Source organism: Vidua macroura, chromosome 7, assembly GCF_024509145.1.
Source record: "Vidua macroura isolate BioBank_ID:100142 chromosome 7, ASM2450914v1, whole genome shotgun sequence".
Lineage (NCBI taxonomy): Eukaryota > Metazoa > Chordata > Aves > Passeriformes > Viduidae > Vidua > Vidua macroura.
In genome coordinates, this window is record NC_071577.1 from 20,985,750 (window position 1) to 21,013,398 (window position 27,649).

A 27,649-nucleotide genomic window follows, 5' to 3' on the forward strand; every position below is an offset into this window, starting at 1 on the left:
CAAGAAGTCACTGTGTGTTTACAAATAATTTTAAAAATTTGACAAATCATCTAAGACACCCCCATTTTCAGAGAAAAATCAGCTACACCTATTTTTTTCCCCATACATTTGCTCGACCTGATCTTAAAGACCTGCAGTGATGAAGCTGTCAAAACTCTCCAAGGTAATCTACACAGGGTTGAACTCAACTTACCATTAGAAAGCTTTTCTTGATGTCTAACCTAACATTCTTGTGCTGCAATGCAAGCCCATTATTTCTCTCTTGATTCTCAACAGAGAACAGTTTGTTTTCACATCAGCTTTTCATGACTGGAGAAATGATACCATATGACCCTTAGTTTTTCATCTTTCTTAGACATCTCACTTTACCATGGTTTGTAGAGATATGTGATCATTTTTGCTGCCAAAGGACTTGCTAATTTTCTTCAAGGGCAGTCTCTAATATACTACCGTAACCAAATCTTGACAGTGATGAGAAAATGTTATGATGCACATATGAGTTGATGTATCCTCACTGCTAGTAAACCTCCCAATGTAAACTTTGGAGCACTATCGACTTTCATATTGCAGTTCATTACATTTCATGTAACTGTGTCTAATTTCAATCCTACCTTCTCAAGCCCTTGTACCACCACTCACTTAGTACTGATACAAATTTAGTAATCAGATTCTGCTCCATCAGTCAAGCCATTAGAGAGCAGAAATAGACCCATTTCTAGAACTTGACTTTCACATGCATACTTCCTGTAGAAAAGAAAAATGCTGATAATTATTCTTTGTCTATAATTTTTTAAACATGTAAATTGGTGTGCCTGTGTAGCTTTGTACAGACTCTATTATACAATCTTGATTCTGTAAGGCTCATGTGAATGTCATTACTAAAAATAAGGGTTTTGAGAACCTAAGCTGACCAAAGCCCAGACAAAATACAAAATAGGTAAAAAGAGAAAGATACAAGGAAAAAAAATCACAATTAACTCAGTTCAAGAGTGTTGACTGGTGTTGATGTCTGGTATCCTCTACTCTTAAAACACAGAGCTCCAAAGGAAACCAAGGAGCAAGGGATAGTCACTGACACACAGTTATAGTCACAGACCTAAGTGATGCATAACAAAGTCACTATGTGGAAACAATGCCTTCTTCTATACAACACAATAAGATGGCACTGATCATGTACATGTAACTAACTTATATTGTGATGTTTAGCAGTCACTGAGCTATAGTACAGTGAGCTAGAGGAAAAAAATTAACAATACAGTAAGGGTTTTCCTGGGGAAGTATCAAATCAGTATTACTTAACACAATTTTCATTTGGGAAGGAAATGGAAAAGATGATGATGGTGGAACATGCAGGTTAAAGATGCTTTAATGGGGTTCTAAAGGGATTTAAAGATATTTAAGAATGACAGCTCTGTCTGAACAAGAAATTGAACAAGGTAGCATAGATTAAGGTCCTTAGTCCCTGAACTGTAGATTATCCTGCTAAGCAAGAATATTTATGAAAAATATATTCACTAGAGATCTGTCAATCTAACAAGTTCAAATCACATGATGTTTTAGAAAATTACTTTTCATTTCTCCATAAATTATTCCTAATTAGCTCAAAAGAACCCTAATACTAACTTGAAATTTTAGCTATGCCATTGCAAAATGCAGCATTTTTGATTTCTGCAATGATCAATTGCAAAATGGAGGCAGACATTAAGTAAGGTCGATGTCCATGCTCTCCTTGTGAAAGAGGAGACCCCATGACATTCCTCCCTCCTCTGCTGCCTATTCAGCTCTATACAGAATGGTAAATCTGCTATTCAGCTGTTGTAAAAATGGCTCAGAAAGGTTTCCACTTTCCTCATTTGAACCATGTTTTACTCACATCTTGATCATGTTTGGCTTTCAAGTAACTGGCCCTTTTAAAGCTTGATTGTGATTCAGTTCCTCGATGCCACATGCGTCTGCAGCTTCCTCTCAGTGGCTGATGATGTCAAAAAAAAGGCTTGGCAAATGTTTCATACATGCATGGCTTTTGGGGAATAATTAAAACTTAGCGTCAGCTTCCCAGGTGCACAATTACTCCCAGGATCCTGTTTCAGCAGGAGTCACAGATACTTCCACAGCTTTGTGGAAGTGAATGGAAAAACATTTTTTTCAACGAGACAAAGCCACTTCCCTGCTAATACCTACATTATCTATTTCTACTCCAATGAGATATATTTGCCAACTCTTGATGCATCCTTAGTTACCTGTGACATCAGCTTTGCATTTGATAATCAAATCAAGCATATAAATGCATGAAACATTTTAACATGTAATGCTAAATGAACAAATGTGTGCATTTAATTAGAAAGCCATGTCATTTATCAGCTACATTTTGCTTATGTCCTGCATTCACTAACTGAAGAGCATGAACTAGGTGTAGAGATTAAATTTCTTCTATTCTATTTCTTCTTCTTAATTTTTTAAGTGCTCATTTCTTCTGAACACTTTGAAATTCATGACTTAGTAAAACTGAGTGCTTTACGTATAACACTATAACTCAGCTTTTACACAGATCTTTAAAAGAGCAGCAGGTTGCCATACATTTAACTGCAAAGTTATACTCTTCTGCATACAACAAAACTGTGTGCCATTGTGCTTTCTGATCCCAAGTACCTTTAAGATTATTTGTCTTTTTTCAGAACTACCAGTTAGGGGGAAAAAACGAAAAAGAAATAAAAATTAAAATAAATTAATAGAAATTAAAGAAAATGAAGAGAAAATAGTACTTTATTTTCTTTCCTTTTTTTCCACAGTACATGAAGCCACACAGAGGCTGCCTTCTCTAGGGTCAGATTACCACCTACTGTGTTAAGCATCTGCACATTTCTGTTTCCTACAAGTCTCCTGTATGACTGAACAGCCATGTGCTTAAAACAACAGCCCGGTAACAGCTACATGAAAAAGTGCTGCTTGATTTATGGCAACTAAGTTACTGGATTTAGTCCCAGGGTTCTGAACATTACCTGTGAAATGCTGACATTTTCAAGTCTTGCTGAAACCACTGCAACCTTAGGCCATTGCTGAGAAATGCATGGGATTAGGCAGATAATTTGCAGTTTTTGTTTGGGTTAAATTAAGAACTGCCAGCAGTAATGGCAGTTTCCCAACTCCAGGCAAAAGATGAATTTATTTATCTATCTGACTGTAACCTGCAACCAGGACTGGGTGCAAGACCTGAATTGCCAATGTATTTTACACAGACATCTTCAGGTCAGATATCTAAATGCACTTAGACACTGATTCCAATGTAAGTTTGGTGGCTAAATGTCTTTAAAGGCTGTATATATGTGCTACAACACAGAGCCCAAATTCACCTCAACAGTAAACAAACCATAAAATCTCTGTAAGCCTCAAAAGATGTACAATTAAGCCAAGTTGTACCAAATCCAAATGCATTTATTTGGTGAGTAACAAAGAATTCCAGAGATATTTTAATGCAAAAAATGGAAGAGAACCATTCCTATACATGAAATAAATGAATAAAAAAGTTAAAGAAGCTCTGTGCCTCCAAACAACTCCAGATGAAAAAGCTTATTTACATTGTAAATAATTATAATTATGGAGGCCAAAGAAAACTGACAGTAGACATCTTATTAGCTCTTGCTTTCAACCATCAGTGCAGATTGGAGAACAAATGAACAGGTGATCATCAATAGTCCTAAAGAGATCATAAGACACACACCCCTTAAAGACTTAAAGAAACAGAAGGTGCTGCATATCTGTGAAGGGAATCATAAATTAGGAATCTCAATCCCCAGTGAGCAGTCAAGCAGTCAAGAACCCCTGTGTTGGGATTCTAAAACAGAGCTATGATGGTAAAATGCAGTGGCTTGTTCTTCACCCTGAAAATCATTACCAAAACCATTTATTTATTTATTTATTCATTGTCCAATGGTCTGAATCTTTTTCTTGCTGAAATAGAATATTTGATTCAAGGGAAAGATGCTGGAGCACTAATAACCTGCAAGAATGCAGGTGGTTACACCTGAACAAAGTTCTATAATAATGCTCTACGGCATGTAGCAGAGTTAGCATGGAAGTTAACAAAACTCAGTGCTATGAGCATACATGGAAAAAGAAATAACTGTTAACTTCTCCAGAATGGCTTCAGCAGGGGAGATCACGTAACTCCCAGTCACTGAAACTAATGAAAGGGATTGGTCCTGCAAATGCAGCCACCTGTCCTAGAACAATATTGGTGAGTCAAACGTAACAGATCCCTTTTGCCTCTCACACCTAAGGAAGTGTCAGAGGAAGATTTGTCTGGAGTGAATCCATTACTTAAATTGGTAAAATACTCTTCTCTTCAGGAAAGAGAGCACCACCATGGTTTACAGCATTCCTAGGCTTTCTGTCAGTGACAGAAAGTGTCCATCTGCTCTTGACAGCTCTCTTCCCTGTCTCATTGCTGGTCTGCATGGAGCTTTTTAGGCACAGAAGGGTAACTTTCTACTCTTGGACATTTGGTAACATGCACTGCAGTGAATGCTGAAATGCTGATCATTTGCAATCTACAGTATTCTGGTACTTACAAGAAGTGCACAAAAACAGGAGAGCAACCCAGAGCAAACTAAACATTTCCACTAACTGGGAGATCACTGAGATGACTAAGCTGGAGGGAGAACTTGCTAACCTACATGCGGTCATCCTCAGAATATGGCAGATTTTCTAAAAACTGGCTGAATCATGATGACAAATCTCCTCCTTTCAGATCTTATTGTGTAGGAAATCACTTTTGTTAAAGATAGCAAAGGATTTAACTTACCAGTCTTCTTCACAACCAAAATCAGAAGTAGAGTGGCTGCTTGTAAGCTGAGGATCTGCTATATACTCTGTGCTGGTTTTCAATCTTGTGTAGTTTTTTCGAACAATATATCCCCTAAAAGCTAAAAAACATAGTTTTGAATCAGAAAGATTCTGAAGAAACTGAAACTGGCTCTGCATCACAGACCTGAATGTTCCCAGCTCTTACTGAATTAGTGTAAAAGAACACTTAGCACCCCACAGGAGTGACTCCAATGTTTGCAATGTTACCAACACCTGGAAATTCTACGGGGCCTTACACTCTCATTGTTGACCAGTTGGCACAGTCCAGGCAAAGAAAACAGGCCTCAAAAAGAGAATGTGTCTAATTTAAACACGAACTCAACTCAGTATGTATTAAAATAAAATCATTCCCAAAACAACTTCTTTAATCACAACTTCCCTTTGAGTTAGTCATAATTTTACAGAATCAGAAGCTTTACTTTCTTTTATTGTGGGACAGTGGGGTGTGGAGCCAGGGACAGATATATTCAGTTAGTCTTCTCCTATTTTTAAAATTAACTGTAATCATGATAAAACATCTAAAATACCTCTCATAAAATCATGGAAAATTTTATAGACATTAGAATTTATACCATTCCTAAAAAAAAAAAAAAAAAAAAAGCAGAAAAAAATCATAGTTGAATGATTTGGTAAATAAAATGACAATTAATAACATTTTGAGAATATCTACATCCTTTATTTCCATAGATTGTTTCTTGGTTTGGGTATGTGAATACCATAATTATTTCTATAGTTTTATCTTGAATTTTTTACACCTGTGAACAGGTAATAAAGCTCCAGCACAAACCACAGATAGTGATGCATACTGCACTTAGGACAAAGGACTAAAATGGCTGCAATATACACTTAAACTCACAAAAATTAAAATTTCATTTTGTAGGGTTTATTTCAAGCATTATTTTAAGTAGAAACACCTAAGGGGAGAAAGGACTGAATAATGAAAAAGTAAATACAGTATCAGTGCCATTGTTTCTGTGTACAACAAGCAGTTGCTGAATAAGGCTGAGGGCTGTGAGAGAAAGGAGCTGTGTCCAGCTTAGTCCAGCAGAACTGCAGTTTTAACAGTGAGACAGTATGTAAAAGAATACTGGAACTAAGCTGAGGAGATAGGATTTTTAAAAAAATATTTCCTGTCTAGGAAAGGTTTTCACGCACACGAAATGCATACAAACCAGAGTCATTCTGAAGATTAAATACCAAAGGAGAAGAGCAGCCCCCCCCCCGGGGTCCAGGGTTACATATTACAGGCACAGATAGACACAGAAATAAGGTCTAGGGCAACCTCGTGTAGGATCAGGATCAACACTGTAGATTACTGAAGGAAATCAGGAGGTAGGACAAATGCTGAAGAAATCAAGGAACAGAGAAATTGATCAGAAGATTAACAAGGTTTCTGTGTATCTCACATTTCTGAGTTTTATGAAAGCACTGAGGTTTCTGGGATAAGAAGCAACAAAAAATGCCTTTTAATGAGAGGTTATGAAAATAAACAACCATTCACTTTACAGAAGGCATGACAGAAGTTTGGCCTGCTAAGGTGTTGAACCAAATACAGAGCTCAGGTATCCTGAGGCTTGAGGAATTTTCCACCCTTAATAATCAGACTAGGAAAGTCTGCCTATCTGACAGAGATGAGGCAAGCTTTCACTTGTCCCATGTGATCAGGCTTCCAATCCTTAACCATCCCCTACTGACCAGACAAGAATCCTACTCTGCTATCAGCAGCAGAGACAGCTGGCCAGCAGTCACCTCTCTGCAGCTGAAACATGCTGAGTGTCAATCAGTCGATGAACTACTATAAAGAAGCACTGAAACAAATTAACTGCTAAGATAAACTTCAGTTTTATCCTTAGTAGTTTCTCAGCTTTTAGTACTTCTTTGCATGTGTGTCTATAAAATCAACCCTGATACTTGCTGTGATTTTATATTTAAATATTGTTTTTCTTTTTATCAGAGACTCTTACTAATGTCAGTATAACCATTTTGGTCTTTGCCCCATCCACTATGTAAAAATCTGCTATATCTGACTTAATAAACATAGTTTTTGCCCTATCTTCTGTTTTCATAGGTATTTTAAAAATCAACTCCTCTTCAACATAACCTTCCCACAAGAAGGTTTCTAACTTTCTTCCAAATTACCTTGAATCTGAAAGGTAAATAGCTGTATTTTTCCTACTTTTGACTCCTGGAACAACTGAAGTACAGGATAAACAAACTTCTTTAAGTCTCTCAAAAGCTTCATCAAGCACTAGTAGGACTGCATCTTTACAACATTTATTAACAGGCTCTATAATGTTTCAAAAGAAATACATATGCAGAGAATTCTACTGGGGGAGTCTAAGAGGCTGGGAAGCTGCTCCATCACAGCAATTTGCATTACTGACTGGTGCTGGTTTTGACACTAAGCACTTGGCTCAAAGAGTGTGAAATTAGCAGACTCATGTTGCTACTGCTCCATGAACAATCACTGCATCATTGAAGAAGAATGATTACCAGCTGTCACCTCATTTTCACCTTATTCAGTCTATATTCCAAACTTTCCAGCAACAGTAGCTTTAACCCTGATCTTTACATAGCCAAAGATGACAGGATCTGACAAGCAACATAGGAACTGAACTTAATTTTAACACTTCTATTAGTAACTTGGTGTTAAATGCTTTATGTGCCACAAATTAGGACATGAATTTTTACTTCTTGTACTGATCATTTCTCACACAAAGAGAGTTTTCTGTCAGTTTCAGCACATAGCAAACCAAGAATCTATTTACCTCAGGGAGTTTGAAAATTGGCATCTTGCAGTTACAAACTTTTAAAGTCTAAATACCAAGGTAAAATACATTACACACAATATTGCACAATTCCAGATAGGAAAAGTCCAGGCATTTGCCTTCTGATTCCCACAGGAAATATATAATTACAGAGCAAATTGTGAAGCACAGTGTAAAAAGATCAAAGCTAAACAATCACAGGTCTATGAGAGAACTATAAAGAAAGGAGATGATGTCGTTTTAAAACAGTAGAAGGATTAATTCTCAGTCATTAAAAAATCATGTGAAACAGACTTTTTCTACACATACACATTTTTATTCTGTAATATCACCTAAAATAGCAAGTAACAGCAATTCAGAAGTGAAAGCTCATGCTTGTAAAGGGAAGGTAGTTGATTTCCTAGGAACACCACATCACTTTCTTAATTTGTCTAGTTAAAAGAGCATTCAGAAACTTAACTAACAGCATCTGAGAGAAATTAGAGCCCATGAATCTGATTATTCATTCCATGCCAAATTAATTCTAATAAGCAGTAGAAGGCATAGAGTCACATCCTTTGTTGGGTGCCATGAATACTTCCCCTCTTTCAACTCTCTAGATGGATATTGGGTGATGCATGTTTAATAGCAGAAAAAAACTCCTAAGTTCTCCAGCAGAAGTATTATGAGAGGGAAGTTATGAATTCTCATGTAGAATAAGTAACTATGAGTAACAAACAGTGACTATTCGCAAGACTTACTTAGGCTGTCATCAGGTCTGGTGTCACTGATTCACATCAACACTTGGACACAGAATTCACAGAATCACAGACTATGCAGAGTTGGAAGGGACCAACAAGGATCATCAAGTCCAACTCCTGGCCCTGCACAGGGCCATCCTCAAGAGTCACACCATGTGCCTGAGAGCATTGTTCAAACATTTCTTGAACTGTGTCAGGCTTGGTGCTGTGACCACCATGTATCACAGTCTCTGATCTTGAGACATGGTCAAATAAAAAAGTGAAGATGACTAAGAATTCTGGCAATATCAGCAAGGAAAAGGAAGAGATTTTATTGTACATTGTTCCTTCCTGATTTTAGTGTGAAATCCAGTAAGAATAGTCTCCATTTTTTCTCCTCAAATTCAGAAGAAAAATCAGACATTGGAACATTGACAGAGCTTAGCTCAGTGATGGGGATGGAATATAAACCCCCATAGTTTAAAACTATAAAGCTTTCTCAGTTTTCAAAAATACTCCCTGCATATGAGCATTAGGCCTTTAATGGTTACTAGAGACATACTAAACATGAAGAATAACTGGATGCCATAAGCTAGTACAGGACACAACGTGATGGGAGAGTAAAGTTAACCAAAGCTGTGCAGCCTGTACAAACTAGTCTGGTTTACCCTGACTGTGAAATTAAGATAATACGATAAATCAGTTCAGCTGCCATCAGGAGAAACATGTCTTCAATGTTTTTTACACTGACAATGTAGTTAAAAGAAAGAAAACTACTGATTTAAAAAATAAAAAGGAAAATGGATCTGCTATTTAAGAGTCATTTTCAAGAAAATTTTAAAGAAAACATTTTTAGATGTATTTATCAAGTGCTTAGAAGTTTTTGGAACATTTTACTCGCATAATTCTTAGACCTATACAGTGGTATTAGCTGAGTGCATGTACACACACCCATAGTAATACAAATAGATGAATAAATATAGGAATAAATTGCAAAAAATATTTCCTTGTCTTCTACTGAAACTAACATTATATTTTTGCTGCTGAAAGTCCCATAGGCAATGCTTTTATTAAAATCTTACATTTATTATAAATGTAAACCAGTAAATCGCAACTGTTCTCTGTCCCTCTTTTTGCTTAAAAGAGAATAAATTTTGCCAGAAGTACATGTTAGAGAGATGCAATCAACACTGCAATGTAAGCAATCCACAGAAGTTACAGAAAGAAAGCAATTTACAAGGGGATGCATCCTTCTGAACACCCTTCACTTCTTATTTAAGGAAAAGAGCCCAAATCTAGAGTTCTTGATAAAGAATTTTCTAATGTATGACATATGGTGAGTGTGTGAGCACGTGTTGGAGGAGGAGATGGTGGCTCAGTGGATTAGTCATTTGCCTTTCACCTCTGGAAGCATAGTTAAACTCAGTCTTGACCAGAGCTGCACAGTATATTCCAGATGGCTAAAGTGGACCTAATTAAAATGAATTCAGTGATGTCACCTCAGATCTAAATGAATTGCATGCACCACTCATTTGGCATTTTGGCAATGTCAGTTCACAAATAAAATAACCAGATTAAAAGTCTTAAATCTTTTGGGACAAGTCACACTGCATGGAAATACATGCATCATAACTAGAAAACATACTTTCATAATTGTATTATCTGTTGCTTTAAATTCTAATTAATTCTAAATTCTAATTATTCTAAAATAAACATTTAATGAGACCTGCATGTGAGGTAAATAAATGAAACAACATTTCAGTCAGATGATTCGGTGGATATACACTAATTTAAACCAGCTGTGAATCTGGCAAAATAATTTAAAAAAATCTTTGATAATATATTTTTCCCTCTCATATAGATGCAAATTGAAACACTGTAAATTCCAATTAGAAAGAAATACTCAGAAGTGCAAAGTATTGTCAACTCAAACACTTAACACAAAATCATCCTTTACAATTTGTTTCTGAGTTAAAAAGTAGCATTTTCTAACCTTCACAGTTTGAGAAATTGTGACTGGAAGTACGAGGAAAGATCTGTGTACCATTTTAGCTATGAGTCTAATAACATCTGTATATTCTGAGAACCTGAGATGTAAATATACTAAAGTAGGGTAGCGTTTTCTTCCCCATTTAATTTAAAATCACTAATATTTTGTTTCCTAGTGAGGGTTTCCCCCCATCTGAAAGAATGACATTTTTTTCTTGTAATATAATACATTCAGGAATTTTATCCTCATGTATATTGTGAGGGTTGTTTTCTTTCTAAGTTTGTTTTTTCTTTCAACATTTCTTCAATGGATAGTGAACTGCTGGGCCCACAGAGATCTCCAGACCACCAGCTCATGTATTTGAAAGGCATCTGTTTATTTTTAAAATGCAAATGCAGCCTACCTCAAAGACTGACTTGCAAGAAATGAACAATCTGAACAAGTCAAGAGGTTTCCAATCAGGAGCTGTGTTCCTCCTTTTTATCAGGCTATGATCACTTGCTGTCAAAACCACTTAAACAATATCCTGGAACCTGAATGAAGTCCCCCCACAATTAAAATGAGCAGGATAATCCTGCAAGAATTATTCAGGCAAATCATTTTTCACACAGTTTAAAGTAATGATAAGGTCATTTACAAAAGAAATCAGCGCCTTTGAAATGCTGACTTGTAGACAGAGGACTGCCTGGAGGAGGGCCACAGATAACAGTGAAGACTGGCCTCCTAACACTACCCTTGCAGTCTTTGGAACTGATTCTGATGAGGAGAAGGCCCAATAAGGTTAATACCCCTACTTTGATCTCTGTCAAAGCGTACCAGCAAGAATTAATTTACATTTCAGATGAAAAAGGTTGACAGCATGAAAAGGCATCTTGTTTCTGGTATGTGAATGTGCTGTAATAGATCGGGAATTCTGAAAGGAAGTTCTGAGGAAGCTAAAGGGATAAGCTGAGCGGCTGCTTTTATTGGGAAAGAGATGAAAGGAAAACAAATTTCAATATGCGCTGTTCTGTAGAAACATGTAAGCCAAATGCTTCCTAAATTCCAAGGCCTGCTTGAGTGGGGCAGGGGGGAGGGAAAGAAGAGGGAAGTACATATAGTTTAATTATATGGTTTTGCTAATGTGGATGACGAATGCAAACAATTTATCTCACTGCCTGAAATGGCTCTTTTAAGAAAAATACAAAGGTGACTGTACTCTACTAGAAAGCTGCCTTGAACTACCCCCACACTGTATGATGTGCAGAGAAGGGAGAGCTTTAGAGTACCTTTTGTCTCCATGTCACTAGGCACTTGGACTGTGTAATGTTATGTAAACAACACAAAAACTGTCAGTGTATTTTAAAACCTGGAAAATGGCCATGATTAGCAAGCATAAGCTTTGATACGAAACACAGAATAATTAGCATATCAAGAAGAGAAAACCTGCACAAGAAATATTTTCAAATAAGAAGTCCTAAATATAGGTTTCCAAAGGCAGACAGAAAAGTGTTGAGGATTATCATTATTATTGTTATTGCTATTATTATTCCCACTCTACTAGAGTACCAAAGACAGGAGGAGCAGCCAGCCTAATTAATACAAAGGTTCACTGTGTCACTCTTAACCCTGTAGTCCTTAATGTTTATTCACCCAGGCTGATCACTGAAACAGTCAAGTGCCAGGTTACAAAGGAAAACACTGTGTGTGTTGGAGAGAAGAGTACTAACAACATTCCTCCACGTTTAGGTCCATAGGGCTCAACAGTGTCCCAGTTCACTCCCACTGCCTCTGCTCTGCCATGTTTAACACAGTATTTAAAAGATGGCAGGAAGCAACAGAGCTCTGAATCTCTCCCATGTGTGCTAACAGCAGAATACATCGGTATCTTTCTCTAAAGAGGTAGAAATCTGTCTGGATAAAACTCTAAGGCAGAATGTCTCCTGCAGTCTCCAAGTGATAATGCTACACACAAGCTTCCTATTGCACCTGAGGTAACTCTCAACTTAAGGAGCTGGTAATAGTGACACAATCATGGGTTAACAGTTTCACTTTCCTTTCTTCAAAAAAAGGCTGCTGTAATCAAAGTCCAGGTATGTATATACTTGTAAAGGTAGCAAATACTCCAGGAAATAGTGGCAGGGGGGTACTTTAAGATCTACTCTCTGTGCTATCATGAAAACCACTGAAAATGACAACACAAAGGAGAGGAAGAATGAGAGAGTACTTGTGAAATCCTTCAGTGCTTTTTGCTAAGACAAGAAAAAATTTCTTCCCTTTAATAGAATATACTGCATTTAACCCTAGAGCTTCTTGATTTTACATAACAGTACATATGCAAAGCTAAAAATTATTATTTGAGCCTAATGATATTCTGTTCCTTTTGGTAACTAGAATGGTATTCTGTTTTCTCCTGAAAGTCACAGCAACACCTAATTTCAGAGTAGCAAACTAGACTACACAAAAATGAATGAATTTACTGGGAATGGTTTGAGAACAAGTAAAAGAATATTACAACAAATATTCTTCATATTGATTTCAGACTGTAAGATACAGAACAAGAGGTGACAAAGCTTAAGGAATTGTAGCACAGGAAGCTGGTAGAAGTGGTACCTTGGTTTATCTGTAAACACATCAGCTACAATCGTTTTTTATCAGTCACAATCTTTGAAGCTGGAGTTGGACAGAGAAGGAGTAGTGCACTGCATCATATGGAGGCTGCTTCGTACTGGCAGCATCTGAAAACACCATTGAGTTCACAGCATACACAGTGCTGGTTTTTAGATTTCTGTGCCATATGGTACTCTGCTCTTTACTAGAGACCTACACAGCCCTATGGGCCTGTTCCTCCAATAATCTCTTTAAAGTTTATTCAAATTCATATTGATATGGCTGCATAGGAGTCTGGCAGATTGTCAAAAGATTGGTCAAAGCTGGCAAACCCAGCAAGCAGTCAAAACAAAAACCTGGCAATCTGCCAAGATCAGTGCTCCGAAGAAAGACAGAGAAATGCATGTCTAGTGTCTTCCATCCACACTTTTAGCCAAGAACTAATTTAACAGCTTTTAATTACTATATTTTGCTTTCAGAGAAGTACTTATAAAAGGTCCAAAGTGCATGATACCTGTCACTGACATCATTTGACACTGAAGCAAAAATAATAAGAAGCAATGTTTTTGACAGGCTTTGTTTGGACTTCACTTTATTTTTGGACATAGACACTGACACACGCAAAATCACCCACAGAAAAATAGGTGTTGGCAATTGAAATACTGTTTTAATTACCTGCCTGAATATGTATAGCAGCATCAGTTCTTCTGTTCCTTATTTCCTTGTACTTCCTGCGAGCTTCATATCCTCTCCAGGCTAAAAATACAAAACCATGTGCTGGAAATTACATTTATTTAAGGAATTGCTACAGAGTCTACAGGGTCAGAGATGTGCTGAAACTTTCATTTCTCCTGCCATAACTACTTCAGCCCCCACCCCCAATAGCTCTTCCCCACCCACCCACATGTTGAACTCTGGGTTCATGACTGCAGTATTCACATCCTCACAACTTCAAACACCACTTCACTCATTGAAATTTTAATTGCCACCATGTGCTCACTGATATCCTAACCCCCCAAAAAAGGGTGTGTCATCATTCTTGCTCACACAGTTCCCCAAATCACTACAAGGAAACCTGCTAAATTACAGATAATCAGCCTCTCAGGCCCATTTTTTGTTGTATGTCTTCAGTTCTGGTACACGGGCAGGGACATGTGCTACTGCATTTCCATTATGCGCTGCATATTATTATAGACATACCTAACAATATTTTATTTTGTGCACAGGCATCACATTCAAAATATTAAAATATTTAAATAAAGACATTCCTAAATGTTGACACTTTAGAAGTAAATCAGTAATATCTTCATCAATGAGCTCAAGAAAACACATCCAGTCATTTAGATATCATAGTAAACTGTAATTAATAAATTAACAATGTACATGCAACTTAACTGATTGAAGACAGTAAAACAGGGAATATGAACATTTACCTGACTGTATTGTAATAGCACTATTTTCTCTTTTATCTTTTACTTTCTTGTACCTCCTTGCTCCGAGCCATCCCTTGATATAGGCTTGCATGACCACCACCCTCCCTATAACTTCTCGCAAGAACAAATTTAACTGCTCTATATGGTAATACTTAAGGAAAACCTGTAATGGAACAACAACAAAACAAAACACAAAAAAAAATCACTATTACAATCAGTATTATAACCTCTTGTATTTTGTCTTCTCATTGGTCTTCCAGCAAACCTATTGAAGGGTGTAATTGCTGAGAAAATTAGAAAAATACTGATTGTACATATCATCACAATCTTGTGAATCAATTATTTGCTCTTGTGTACTTGTGGAACTTCTTTATTCCACTGATAATAACCACCCCATTGCTAACTGTGAGATTAACTTAGTTGCTTAGAGCATGGTGCTAGTAACACCAAGGTTGGGGTTCAATCCTTGTATGGGCCATTCATTTAGGAGCTGAACTTGATGATCCTTGTGGGTCCCTTCCAACTCAGAATATTCTGTGATCCGGTGAAAATAAATCCCACGTTTACCCCCTTTACAAAGTAAATTGGACAGTGAGATGTTTTCAGGTATGAACAATTTTGAAAAACGACCTTTCTTGTCAGTGGAAACACAAATCCTGGGTTGAATTTGGTAGTAGACATGATACTGTCTAAAAGCATTCTCCCTAAGGAGACAAATCCTATGGGTGCTTACATACATTTTATCTGGATCTTGGGCAAGAAAATTCTCAGAGTTTTTCCTTTGTGTAATGTAAAACAACTCAAAGTACTGTATAAGATCCTTTTAAAAGAAGTCATCCACTCCATTTTAAACCATCAACAAAGGCTTTTGACAGAGACAGAAGGAGCTTACCTGAAACTCCATGAATGGATAATGGTACAGCCAGGCTCAAATGATGGGTCAAATTGTGACATTTCAGCTGTGTCATTATTAAGAAAATGGGAAACTTCAGGAAGTCACTACAACAGCAGGCACTGACAGAGGTACTGTCCTTATCAAGGCAGCCAAGTGCTGAATGCACTTTGGGGAGGTACCCAATGTACCCCTCCTCTTGCAGCACTAACTCAGCTGGCTTGGGAGGGCACTTCCATAACCTGGGAAGCTAATTGGAGCAAATGATTTCCTCTTTTGTTCATTCACGCAGTACTTTCTGAACCACTATTAGATGTGATTTATAAAAGTATACTAACTATCCTTGAGAAAATGTTAGCACCCTATACCTTGGTTTTCCCAAGAATCCAGTTGTCAAGTTTAGATTTCTCCAAAATGGCAAGACAGTTTTCTCTGCTACCAAGGGGAGTCTCGTGTGCCTTGAACGCAAGGTAGTAATACCTGCAAAATGGAAAAGAAAGAATTGAATTGACAATCAATATGTACTTCCACTGTTTTTCTCTAGCTCCAAACTTTATCTCTAGAATTAATAGGCCAAATTCTTCCTTATATTCATACATACTTCATGACAACTGTGTCTTCACAAATCATGACACGAGCTGTCATGAATAGATATTTGAACATATAAATGATTAGGATAAACAATTAATTGGAATGATTATGATAAATTTTAGGAGTCTGGAGCAGATCCATACTAAACAATATTGTCTTTCCTTTTTTTTTTCCTATGTTCCCTTGCAAAGAACAGCTCCTAACAGTTATGTTAAATAACATATAGCTAATGAAAAAGGGATACAAACATGTTTGAATTGAATTAAGAACCAGTCCCTTCCTACCTATAAAGCCATTATGCATTTATGAAGACTGGTTTTACAGTATTTAAGTAAACCTACTTGCAAACAATTATGTTAAGTAACAGCTAGAACATGTGCCAATTAGTTTACAAATGTAAGGTTATTTTAGCACAAGTACACTTGGATGCTAGCAACTGCCACCTGAGCTCTCACTTATTAACTGCCATGTGTTGTCTTGGTATTAAGTTATATTTCTAAAGGTACTACTCTATTTACATTGGGATTGAGAGGAACTGGCAGGCTGAGCAAACCATTCTACTAATTATTAGCATGGGGAAGAGCCATCAGATGTTCTTTAAAACAACAGAAGTATGTGGTAAGTGAATCTCAAAGACAGATTCCTCTGTAACCATACAGAGTCAAGAAAATATCCCATCTTATACTGAAGAAAATATGGAGAAGCAATTAGAAAATTTAGAATTCTGCAAGACTTTTTTTTTTTTTTTTTTTAAGTCAGAAGAGTATGATTTTCAATTATTAGTTCCAGATAATCTCTATATATTAGCTCCAGTTGTCACAAGAAAGAAAAAACCCACTAAAACAGTCAGTTAAGATCAAACAGGAACAAAATGACATCTGAAGTGAGAAGTACTGGAATAGGTTCTGGATCAGAGACAGATATTCACCAACTGGAGACATTGCTAATTCTGAATATTGATAGGAGATTATATTAGTGAGTTACTTTTAATGTAGTGACTTTCTCAACAACGTGATATTGCAAATTCTTTAGCCAAGTCTTTCAAAATATCAACTCATGACTTTTAGTAGGTTTGGAGAGACATGGTGTATTCAAAAGAAAAAAAGTACATTTCCTCCACCTTATTACTGAAGTTAGTGATGCTAGTTTTTACAAAACAAAAAAGTTAATGACGCTAGTACTGAGTTGCACTAATAAAACTCAGATTTAAAATATATGTATCACAAATATTTTGTGACGCCATACAATTTCAACAGATAGCTGACAAATAGATGGGGAAAGTTACACTCATACTAAATTGCTGTTTGCTTCAAAAGCCAGTTCAGACAGCCATGAGAGTTACACATATGGGAGGGAGGGAGGGAAGGAAGGCAGGCAGGCAGGAAGGAAGGCAGGAAGGGAGTGACACTGGTTGTTCATGTATCTTTTAAGATATGCTATTGATGGGAATTTTAAAACCATGGAACAGTTTTTAGATAGCACTGATGCAATAAAATATTCAAGGGAAATCTCATAATTCTTTAATCTTACCATTGGCATTCCACTTACTGAAAAGTTGACTTATTTGTGACAAATATCTGAGTAAAAAGTATTTTGAGCTGTGTGATTCACCTGCCCAACTACATCATTTTGTTCATGACAAACTTCATTATCTGTCAAAGATAGTACCCTCTCCAATTGCTCTCTTTCACGATCTAGAATGTAGTTCCTTTGGTGCTCCAAAAAAACCCATAAATAAAACAATGGTTATTTTTCTTATCAAATCCTATTTTATATAAATGTTTTTATAAATTTAAACTTATCTATAGTCTAAGAAAGCAAGCTATTTGGAATGACAAGAACTTTACAAACCATGGGAGTAACTACATGGGAATACTACAGTTTCTGTATGTAAACATACTGTCTCCCAATATTTATTAAAAACATCCTCTAAATAGTGATTTTCTAAACATTTTGATTGATCTAACTACTGCACAGAAGACACCTGTACCTGGTTAAATATACTTACTGTGGCTTTCCAGTTATGTCATAGAATCACTGAATATTGTGAGTTGGAAGGCACCCACAAGGATCAGAAGTCCAACTCTTGGCCTTGCACAGGACATTGCCAAGAGTCACACCATGTGCCCGAAATCATTGGCAAATGCTTCTTGAACTCTGTCTGGTTTGGTGCTGTGACTGTTTCCATAGGGAGCCTATTCCAGTGTCCAGCCACCCTCTGGGTGAAGAACCTTTTCCTGATATCCAACCTAAGCCTCCCCTGGCACAACTTCAGGCCATTCCCCCATGAAAAGTAAGGCAGAAATGACTGTACTCATCAGAAACAAGGACTACCAATATGAGACTGGCTATTTATTTTTAATTATTTCTCCTCCAGAACTCTTTTTGTAGTGTGCATTTTGCACCATATTAAGTCTCTAGATTTGTGTTCCAAAGCTCAAATCCATGTGTTTTGTGAGTTTTAAGTAAAAACTTTGTTTTAGTGCCTGTTTCCATGACTGAATCACATAACTATAGACACCCAAGTAGTTTGACATGATGTGCTCAGGATAATTGTACGGCAGCACAGCATGTGCCACACAGGGTCATCTGATTGTTTTATCTAATTAAACATCTTTGTACAGCAATGGACCCTATGGAAAATTTTGGAGGAAGGTAAAATGTTTCACCCTCATGTATCTGGCAAAAGCATGCAAATATTGTACATGGTGAAATGGCAGAGAATACGCCTGAAAAAAAGCTTTGGGATATACACAACTGTTCTGGTCTAATTTCATCTCTGTCATACTTATGTAAATCTACTGTGCAGAGATCACAGAGTGACCTCTACTTGCAACTATCACCAAGTAACCAAAAACTTATTTTCTGAAAAGTAGGGCTAGGAATCACATTTGCTTTCAGATGAGATGAAAATTTCACAACTCTACCTTTTTATTTCCATATTTGCACTTGTTAGTTCAGCACAAAATATGGTAGCCAGGAATATTTCAGTGTTTTACATTAAACCAATACTTTTATTGTTATTTTAAAATAGATATTTTATGATGCTTCATGTGCTATTTCATAAACATGCACATATTTGTGCAAAAATATATCCTTTTCCTGGGTTATACATCCTGCTTGAAAATTTCCTACACCTGGCACACACTCAGCTACATGTTTCCTAAAAGTACTTGACTAATCGCATTCTCAGTAGCAGTAAGACTAAGTAAGAGGAAAGTAATTTCCCCTCAGAAGAACTGATTTCTCAAACCTGATGAAACTCTGGAATTCTGCATATCTTAACTAGTGTTTTTTACTAGGCAACACATACAATTCTTCATGGATGTGAACACTATTTCAGAAAAAACTTACATTAAAATGGGATTAACTGTACTTGCTAGTCATTAGAAATAAACCAACATTTTTTAAATCTTGAATTTAACCTCAGAATGCAAAGCTAGGATGTGCAGAAGTAAGGTAAAATGCTAAAGACACCCAAGTATGCTAAGATATGGAAAACTTCAGAAAGATGCTATGCATTAATTATCTGTTTAGGGACCAGGCATTTTAGTGTTGGTGGTTTCAGATTAAATAAACTGACTCTAAACAAATGGTTCCATTTCCCACCCCTCCCTCAAGTCTAAACTGTGGAACTGTTCCATAAAATGCATTTAAACAGCACCATTAACTACTATACTAGTGTGTCTTACTGAAGTTCTCTTCACATTCCAGACTTAAAGGCTGCATCAATTCTACATAATTAACTCAAAACAGTAATGATTAACCCTTTTTCTCTTTAAAACAAATCTTGGTACTAAAATGTAATGGCCTGAGGTTGATAATGAATAATGATATGTGAAAAGCATGAGGTGCAAAACCCCTTTCTAGCCAGATCACAACAGTAGAAAGATTCTCAACATTATTATTTGTTGAGAACAAAACTATTTGTTCCATCTCAGCTCTGGAACTGGAAACTTAAAAAAAAATTAGATTTTTTTTTTTTACAACTACAAGAGCTGTAAAATTACTTCCAAAATTTTTTTACTTGTATTGGTTGTATCTCACCTCTTTCTGAAACTTTCAAATCTGAATTCACAAAAATAATTACATTTTACTCCATATTAAAAGTATAAATAAAAAAAAAACAAATAAAAATGATACAACATCTAAGTAACTTTTGAAATTCCATAACAGATACCTAGCACTTACATTGTAAATCATCTGACAAATACAGAATCACAGAAATACTCTAAGAAAAGCCTAATTTGGTGCAATGTGCATATACTATTCATAAGCAGCTAGCAGACTTTCTACTCCTAATGTTTTCATATCATCTCCATCCTGCAACCACTTACCGTGTTTTGTGAATGGGAAACGTCTAGGAAGTGTATATGAAAGCTACAGTAATTCACCGTATTTAAAGTGTATGGGAACATTCTATAGATCTGGTGAAATCTTAAAGCCACTTTCCATGGATAATAGTAAAATCAAGATACCAGGCAATGTTCAGATTTTGTTTACAGTAATCACATATGAATTTTGATATAGTGCAGGTTTACTGTTAAAAGTAGGCTTGTATTAAAAATGCATCATTTAAAAAGAAAGCATTTTTTTCTCTGTAGCAAGTCTGTTGACTTCTAATTTGATTCAGTGCTTCCCTGATTTTGCATAATAAGCAAGTGTATTGATTTTTTGGTGTTAGACGAAAGCACTTACTGAGGTTACATGTTTTACAGGATGTAATGTTTGACCAGTTTTAATTCCTAGCTCCACTCCATGCAAAATGTGACTTATTAAGGCCAATGAGACTTTATGTGGTCATGAGAAACATTAACACTGGTGGTTTAGAAACTGTGTATACCATGTGTACTAACAGTGACCTTATGCAAATTTGTCCTGAAAGATTAAAAAGCAGAACCAGCCTCACTGGGATCACTGTTGCAGTAATAGCACTGGTATTGCCATGATTGTATGATCAGAGTAACATCATCTGACTACTGTGGAATAGGTATGCTCATAGTAAAAGTTTATCCTGCATCTTAATGCAGTACAAAAACTTTAATGTCTAACATAAACCGGCAGGAAAGAAAAAAGACAATCCTTAAATGAAACTTGTGCAAAAGTTCTCAACACATTCCTATGAGCTGATGAAGCAATACAAGTATGACAGCATTTAGTATCATTAGCCTACCGAGTCCCTTATTTTTCAACCCTCTGCACAGGATATGCAACATAAAAGGAGGATCCAGCTGGAGGATATGTGGTGACGACACACCTGCACACCAGATCATGTCATGTGAAGCTCCAGGGGCACTCAGAAAGGAGTGTTCCTTCCAGTGGGACCTTCAGTGCAGGTCCTCATGAGAAAGCACAACTCCCTTAAACTGCTATGCAGTGCATGATCACCACATGACTTCACATTTCAGGCACACCTGGTTGACTGATCAACTCAATAATCCATTCCTAAAATCTGAGATTCCAGCCTGAAAGATGGGCCATGTTGCTTCACAGCAAACATAAGACAGATGCATGATGTCATGGGGTGCAAGACAGGGCCAAGGGAGACAAAGTGTCTAAGACTTGACAGGGATACACTTGACAGTGTTTACAGGGACTGCAGATTACATTTTTCCCATTTTAAGTAAAAGAATATGTATATTTATATACATAAAACAGATGGTAATATACTTGGCTGAAGAAACATTGTGTGAATGAGTTACAATTAAGCCCTCTCCTCACCATCTGTTTTTTAACCCAATAAACTACAACCAGGTTTGCATATAATCTGCTCTACATGAAAACAGAAGACAGTAAAGAGTAACATTAGATGGAGCTTTATCTTTTGTTTACCTCCCACCTGATAAACTCTGAATGGGTCTGTTCCCTTCCTTTGATTGTTTTGTCCTCATATTTCCTGCTAAGAGTTTACAAAACAGCATTATTGAACAGGCAGATAAGAAGCACACCTATTTGTTTAATAACATCAAGGGAGAAAAAATGCTGGCTCATCCATTTTGTTGTTCAGTTGCTCAAAAGGATCAAAATACCAATTAACTTGCTGGCTTAAAAAAATCTTTGATATCCTTACATTTACTGACATTTTGAAAGTCTTCTTCATACTTGCCTAATGTCTTTTTGATTATGAACAAAGAAGTGCCAATCTGTTTAGCATTTGACCTGTTTTCTCAAACATTTTTATGTATTCAACTACTTAGTTCCTAAAAACACTTGACTAGTTATAGCTGTAAGTTGAGGAAAAATGTTTCTTGTTCCACTGATAGCTTTATAAAGTATTGTTTGATTTTATTTGCAAGAGCAAAAGAGAATAGAATTTGTTTTAAAATAAAGCATGAGCCGAACAAAGGAGCAAGAACATCTCCTCTCCCGCCCTCGCTTATATTCTGAACTCAGAAGTCTTTTTTGCTGTTGTGGAAATTGCTAAATCTACTCCCCTCCCCTTTCTGTGTTGACTTTCTTCCCTTAACAAATTACATCAAGTTGGACTAAAAATTTGGGGAGTAATTGACAACATGTTAAACACAATTTGCTCTTATCTGCAGGAATGGAAAGCTACAGTCAATGCTGGTTTTATTACCATTCGTTTTCAAGGTTGTACTCAAATTCAGTGCATTTTTGAATGAAAAGAATCTCCTGATAAGAGAAAGCTTAATTTCCTCTCAATTTACACTAATTCCTATGGAGTTAATCTTAGTTCACTTACATGTAAATTGAATAAAAATTGAGGTTAATAATTCTGCTTTCAGCCACTTCAGGATACTGCAAAGATATATTAATGATCACAAAAATTAATCTGTTAAATGTGCTCTAGAATGGTGTGACCTTACTAAAATTAGTAAGGTCACAAAAGACCAAGTGACATCAGCTGCTCCTCATACAGCTCCCCTTCAAGGCCCTTCACCATTTTTGTTGTGTTTTTTGGACGCTTCTGTATAGTTTTAATGGCTTATATTGTGGTGGCCAAAACTGCATGTAATATTCAAGGTGAGGCCACCCCAGAGCAGAGCAGAGCGGGACAATCCCTCCCTTGCCCGGTTGGTGATGCTGTGCCTGATGCCCCCAGGATATGCTTGGCCCTCCTGGCTGCCAGGGCACTGCTGACTCACATTCAACTCAGCAGTGACCAGGTGACCAGGAGCCCCAGGTCCCTCTCTGCGGCACTGCTCTCCAGCACCTCATTCCCCAGTCTGTCCATACATCCAGGGTTGCCCAATCCCAGGTGCAGAACCTGGCACTTTCCCTTGCTAAACTTTATATGGTTGGTGTTGCCCAGCCCCCTAATTTGTTGAGGTCTCTCTGCTGTCCCTTTCTGACTTCAAGGAGTCAACAGCTCCTCCCAGTTTTGCATCATCTGTGAACTTGCTTAGTATCACTTCCAGCCTGTATCCAAGCCATTTTTGAGGACGCTGAGGAGCCCACAGCTGAGGATGGAATCCTGTGGAACCCCACAGGTACTGGACACCAGACTGATGTCACTCCATTCACTATAACCCTTTTGTGCCCAAACTGTGAGCCAGTTGCTCCCCCATTGCAATGACTTGCAATGAATGTTTATCCAGCTGTGTACTGGACATTTTGTCCTGAAGGATCTTGTGAGAGACAGTATCAACAGCTTTACTGAAATCCAAGAAGATGACATCAACTGGTTTTCCTTGGTGTCGTGGTTTGACATGGAAGTGAATTTTTTTTCAGGAAGTTGGGTCAAACCAATCAGTGGTCAGGTTTGGATATTGGCACCTGGAGTGACCACTGAAAGTATGGACACACCTCTGAGAACAGAGGGGGTTAAAAGCAAGGACTCCCAGGGGAACACTCTCTTTGGTTCCGGTCATCAGAGAGTGCAGACGCTCCCCTGCCCAGCCTCAGGCTGGGTGGGGGAGGGGAAGCCACGCGGCCTTGTCCAGGTAGGCCGAGGGGGCTGAGGGTCTGGAACCGAGCCAGCTCCTGCGGACGGAAGGGTGGAAAGAAGCGGAGATGCCTTTGTTCCCCCACCTTCAGAGAGAAAGAGACAGAGAGCCTGACAGCACCTGGAAATTTGCCGGCAGAAGAGAAAGGAGAGGGATGATGCCCAGTGTGGGAGTCGAGAATGCCTGAGCAGAGATTTCAGCCGTCCAGGGAGTCTGAACTTTTAACCCTTTCCTGGGAAATGAGAGCTTTGTAAAATATTACTCCTCCTCAATTTGTAGTAGAAGAGAGACAGTCCGGGACCTGAGATGTTAAAAGAAGAAATTTTTAAGTGAGAGGAGATGATGGAGTAGCTTTTGGCTAGACTTTTCTTGTTAAGCCATAGACTGAACCAAATTCTCCTGCAATAGAGGCTGCATTTTAGGGGGATGCAGTGGTAAGCCAAGAGACCTGCTTCAGCAGCTGAGAGTGACAGGAGTAGAGTGAACAGAGAAAAGTTAAGGAGGATGTGGTGATGCCCTCTGTCTTCAGAGAAGAAGAAGAGAAGAAGAAGAGAAGAAGAAGAGAAGAAGAAGATCTCTGTTCTTAGACCCTCAGCCCCAGGGGTAAATGGGGGGGACTGTGGTCCCAAAATGAGAAACTAAACTGTTGTTTTTCTTTAGTCCTTTACAAAGCATCCTTGAAAAAAAAACCCTATAAACAGTCTGTCCATGCACAGTGGTGAGAGCACTGTGACATGGAAAGGAGAGTGTCACACAAGCAGATTTTCTCCGGGTGGTTGCCATGTGCGACATGAAAACACAAGAGGTGGCAACTGTGTTTCCTGGGTGGGGGGGGTCTATGGCGCAAGAGAGACTTCTCTCTCCCTTGATAGCTTGAGTATTGATTATCTGAAGGGTGGTAATTTGATCAGGAATCCCGGGTAATGTTTCATAGTAGTTGTTTTAGAAATTAGAAGGAGGAGAGGTGTTTTAGAGGGTCTTCATCCTTGATTTAGTGTGTGTGTCTTCTGTAGTAGTAGTTTAATAAAGTTTTTTTCCTTTGTTATTAAGCTTGGGCCTGCTCTGCTCTGTTCCTGATAACATCTCACAGCATTTATTTAAGAAAGTGTATTTTCATAGGGGCGCTGGCATTGCGCCAGTGTCAAACCATGACACTTGGTCAGCTAGGTGAGTTACTTTGTCATAAAATAAAATCAAGTTTGATAAGCAAGACTTTCCTCTCACGAAGCTGTGCTGGCTGTGGCCAATGACTGCCTTGTCTTTCAGGTGTTTTTCAATACCTCCCAGAATAATCTTCTTCCTAACTTTATCAGGCACTGAAGTAAGACTAATGACTTGCTTTCAGTAGATTCATTAATTCTATATTGTCTGGATAAGCAAGCTCCAGTTCAAAAAATATCACAGCATGGTTGATCTAACCATTCACTACTTGTTCCTACTGCTGCCTAAATGGTTAATAGTAGTGCTTCTGCTCATTGTTAAATTGCCAGTCCTACACACTGAAAACCAGTAAATACTATATAAAGACACATTTAAAATATAAAGGAAACCATACTTATCATGAAGGTATATTGCCATCATAAAGACAACCACATTTCCTGAATAAAATTTGTAACTTTTTGAGATTGAGAATATGTATTAAGGCCTGTAATGGCAGCTATGAGAAGGGCTAGGGTGAATAGAGATCTGATTATAAGTCATGATATCTCTAAGATAAATGACTCTGCACAGCTAAATCTGAACCTTTTATATCAGTTCATTCTTAAACATGTGCACATTCTTCATATGATGGCTGAAGGTCACTGACCTTCCAAAATCCTTGAATTAGCTGAGCAGGATGCATAATTTTCACTTGTTGCCTCTACAGAGAGAACCATGGGGACAGGCTTGCTACTTGTGTTCACTGTGGGTTTCACACTGACTGTTTCCCATTAGAGATCAGATATCTCTTGTAGTCTTTATCTCTGAAAGTCTGTCCTCATTAGACATTCAGACCACACACCTACGAACAACATCTGTACAACCTTCTGTACTTAAACATAGAATATATCTTACTGAATAGAATATTAGAAAAACGGCCTTATTATACAAGTCTTACCTTTTTACAAACTCCTCAAAGAGGATGCGATGAGAATACCCTTTTTGACGTATCTTGACAGTTTCCAGAATTCCAGTGTATCGTAGCTGCAGCAGAACTCTCTCATGAGAAAACATCAGTGCTTCTCGATCGTCGTTAGGTTTAATGCAGCGGATAAAGTGAGGCTGTCCAACAACCATTTTAGATAAAAGATCCATGAGGGAATACTAGTGAAGAAAATAAAGAAAATGCACATACTTGACAAAAAACTGCAATGGAACGAAATAAGCAGGAAATTAATATTTGTAAACAGTTTGTAATGCTTGATTATATTTTAACCTGTAATGTTAATCTCCATTGCCTTTTTATAAATTTTTAAGATTTCAGCTGAAACATGGAACCTATTAAAAATTTTCAGTTGTAAAAAAAATTTAAATATTCTAAATCTGATTTCTTACTTCTTACACCTTTCTCTTCTCCTTATATCACATTTCCATAGTTGAAGAATGTCCATTTAAAAAAAAAAAAGTTGAAAATTGTCCTAACTATAATTCTACTGTAGACACATTTGATTGATCAAATATTCCCAACAGAAAGACAAGCTTTACCATGAAACAATCATTGAAATTCACAGCAAATGAATTTTTGAACCCAGGAAAGGGTTGCAAGAAGTCATCAGTTCAGTGTTCTGTCCACAGAGAACACTAGATGTATCTTTAACATTTCAGGTACATCTCTGTTACATTAATTTTTCAGAATCACTGAGAATATAAACTGCACTGTCTCCCTAGAAATCTGTTCAACTGCTATATTATCATGACTACTCATGAAGTTCTTAGCATCTAACATAAATCTTGCCACTGAAATGTAGGTCTATTACTTCTTTTTCTATCCACCCTAGACATACAAAGCAATTTACTCCGTCTCATTTTAAACTAAAATGAAAAACGTTTGATCAGAGCATACATTTTTTTTCCATTGACTCCTCTGAATATTGATACTCCTGTTCCATACTCACCTCATTAAGCTGTTGTACAGTAAGTATGTGTTGTCAACTACGTTCAATCTCATACAACCATATGTGTCTCAAAATCACATACAATTCCAAGCTGATTGTCGTCACCTTGCTGCAGGTTGCACATGTATTACGGTCTACTTCCACAGTCACTCCCCCATTACACTTTTTTTTTTTCTTTTTACAGTTCCTACAGAGCTGGCATTTGTGTGGCTCTGTGTAAGACCACTCTAAGTGCACAGCTGTATGACAAGTTTGAATATCAGTGTCCTTGCACTCTCCACACTCGGGCAACATCTCAGTATACACTAGCTTCCTCTACACCCTTCCTTACACTATTCTACAAAACAAATTGATCAGGTATTCCTACACAGCTTGAAGCTTTGACTCACATTGGTTAGCACAACTCTGTGAACTTCCCTATTCTGCATGGCACAAGTGCAGCCCAAGAGCCAACTGCTGAAAACTTTTCCACTTTGCAATAACTGCAAGAAAAAAACAGTAACCAAGACTCTTGGACTAGCACTTTCTTGACTCCTAAGCTTCCAGTTCCAACATTTTTGAGCAAAATGTGTATTACCTCAGACAGGATTACTGCTGATAAAATGGTAACCTCTGTGATTTACAACAGCACTTCCAAAAGATGCATTGTTTTTTACTTATTAGCATAAATGAAAAATCTTAATCTTTAAAGGTATGTATGCCTCAGCTTGTGAAAAAATATGAAGACTTTAGTGACAGCATCTATTTTATTTGCACAAAATTGGTGTTCTGTTTATAACGAGACCTGTTCTAGACCTCTAGC

The 27,649-nt window shown here is 37.3% G+C and overlaps 1 protein-coding gene across 10 annotated transcripts in view; it reads right to left on the reverse strand.

Annotated features, from left to right (window-relative positions):
• Window positions 1–27,649, reverse strand: part of MYO3B (myosin IIIB) — a 226,599-nt gene that overhangs the window by 83,237 nt on the left and 115,713 nt on the right. For 8 of the 10 annotated variants that reach the window (XM_053981864.1, XM_053981863.1, XM_053981862.1 and 5 more), the window contains 5 exons: window positions 25,851–26,056; window positions 15,623–15,734; window positions 14,363–14,525; window positions 13,605–13,685; window positions 4,802–4,922 (listed from right to left, as the gene is read on the reverse strand). In XM_053981864.1, coding sequence (XP_053837839.1) covers window positions 4,802–4,922; window positions 13,605–13,685; window positions 14,363–14,525; window positions 15,623–15,734; window positions 25,851–26,056 — 683 coding nt within the window. Of the gene's footprint in view, window positions 1–3,500; window positions 3,695–3,823; window positions 3,879–4,801; window positions 4,923–13,604; window positions 13,686–14,362; window positions 14,526–15,622; window positions 15,735–25,850; window positions 26,057–27,649 lie in introns of those variants that run through there. The other 2 variants (XM_053981867.1, XM_053981868.1) reach the window with 2 other exon arrangements.